At 32.2% G+C, this 1,493-nt stretch overlaps 1 protein-coding gene across 1 annotated transcript; it reads right to left on the minus strand.

Annotated features, from left to right (window-relative positions):
* Positions 1-202: 202 nt before the first annotated feature.
* Positions 203-1,482, minus strand: LOC124890149 (desiccation-related protein PCC13-62-like; the record flags this gene model as incomplete). The annotated part of the gene is made up of 2 exons (XM_047401995.1): positions 203-428; positions 1,271-1,482. Coding segments are annotated over 2 exons (438 nt in total), but the record flags the coding sequence as incomplete, so codon positions are not given.
* Positions 1,483-1,493: the final 11 nt, after the last annotated feature.

A 1,493-nucleotide genomic window follows, 5' to 3' on the forward strand; every position in this document is an offset into this window, starting at 1 on the left:
TCCTAATAATAATAATAAATATTACCTCCTACTATTGATAAAAATGACCAATTCATCTCAATATTGTTTAATGTATATAAATCAATTAACTAAGAAAATCATATGGCAGTGTATGCTAGTAATTTTAATACTACCTTGTTTAAAGACAAGTAATCTATTTTCCATACTGAAAAACAAGATAGCTCTAAGTATGTAGTCTTACTCTTTTGGCAGTAGAGCTTTGGAGTTTAGGATTGACGCCAACATATCTGGTCAGTCCAACATAAGGTATTACATAGGAGGAAAGGAGATAGTTGATGTCATTTGCATAAGCATCAAAAGGTGGTTTTAATGGATGTCTAAATGCATCATCCATCACTGTTGCAAATGATTCTCTGCTTAGATTTAGTATTAGCCTTGGGAATCCTGTTACTGTATCTTTGATTGCCCTCTATCAATTTTTACATTATTCTTTTTAATTATATCTTCTACGAATAATGAATTTAATGTAACCTTTCCATTCCAACATCAATTATGTAATTTAATAGTTACAAAAATTGAATACATTGCAGATCAAAATAATAATTAAAAATTCTTAAATTTCGTGATGGTGAAATACCTTCATATAAAATGAGAAAAAGTAGTACGACATAAGATATAGACTATATTAGGAGATGACAGTGAACTACGCCTATGACTTGAGAGCGATGTATGAGATATGTGAGCTAAAAATAATTGGCATTCTTACCATGTTTCAGTATTTATTACCCAAAAGTATTTATATATAATATATACAAAACATTATCAGACATAGATATGGAAGTGGGTGGGTAAGAGTTGGTAAAAAGTGAAGGGGAGGGGTGGGGGTGGGGGTGGGGATTGAATGTTTGTTACAGAAAGAAAGAAAATAAACTTGTAATGCCCATAATGAAACTTTTATCTGCCAAATTTTATTATGTTAAGTTTTGCACCCATTTTGCACATATCCAGCTCTGGAAGTGAAACATTTAAGGATTAACTTACGGTTGTTAGCATCTAGAACTAAATAATCGGCTTTAGACATTCGGAGCATATAGGTCTTGAAAATATCCTCTCGATCTTTTCGAGTGAGTAGTAGGATCTGCATTATCGTTATCAGAGGTAGTGGTAAGATCAGCAACATTATAGATCGACTATAGAGCTTCATAAATTCAAAGACATCCCTTATAGAATGTCTATGACTATTTTTTACTTATTAATATTAAATGAAAAAACTTAAGAATCAATATAATATTATGATATGAAAAAGAACCTGAGATGTCCGACTTCTTGGAATTCAAATTGGGTTATGACATCTATTATGAGAGGGCTAAGTTTTGCAATTTGGGCACCAATAGGTGGCCACCCACTGTCAGCAAGTTCAGGTGCGAATTTATCCAAACCATATCCCAAATAACCCCACAAGAAAAATTTAGCTTTCAAGTACTTCAAATTCAATGGAAATTCTACTAGGTCCACATCTAATTTGGGCATGT

This window comes from Capsicum annuum, unplaced genomic scaffold, assembly GCF_002878395.1.
Source record: "Capsicum annuum cultivar UCD-10X-F1 unplaced genomic scaffold, UCD10Xv1.1 ctg1295, whole genome shotgun sequence".
Lineage (NCBI taxonomy): Eukaryota > Viridiplantae > Streptophyta > Magnoliopsida > Solanales > Solanaceae > Capsicum > Capsicum annuum.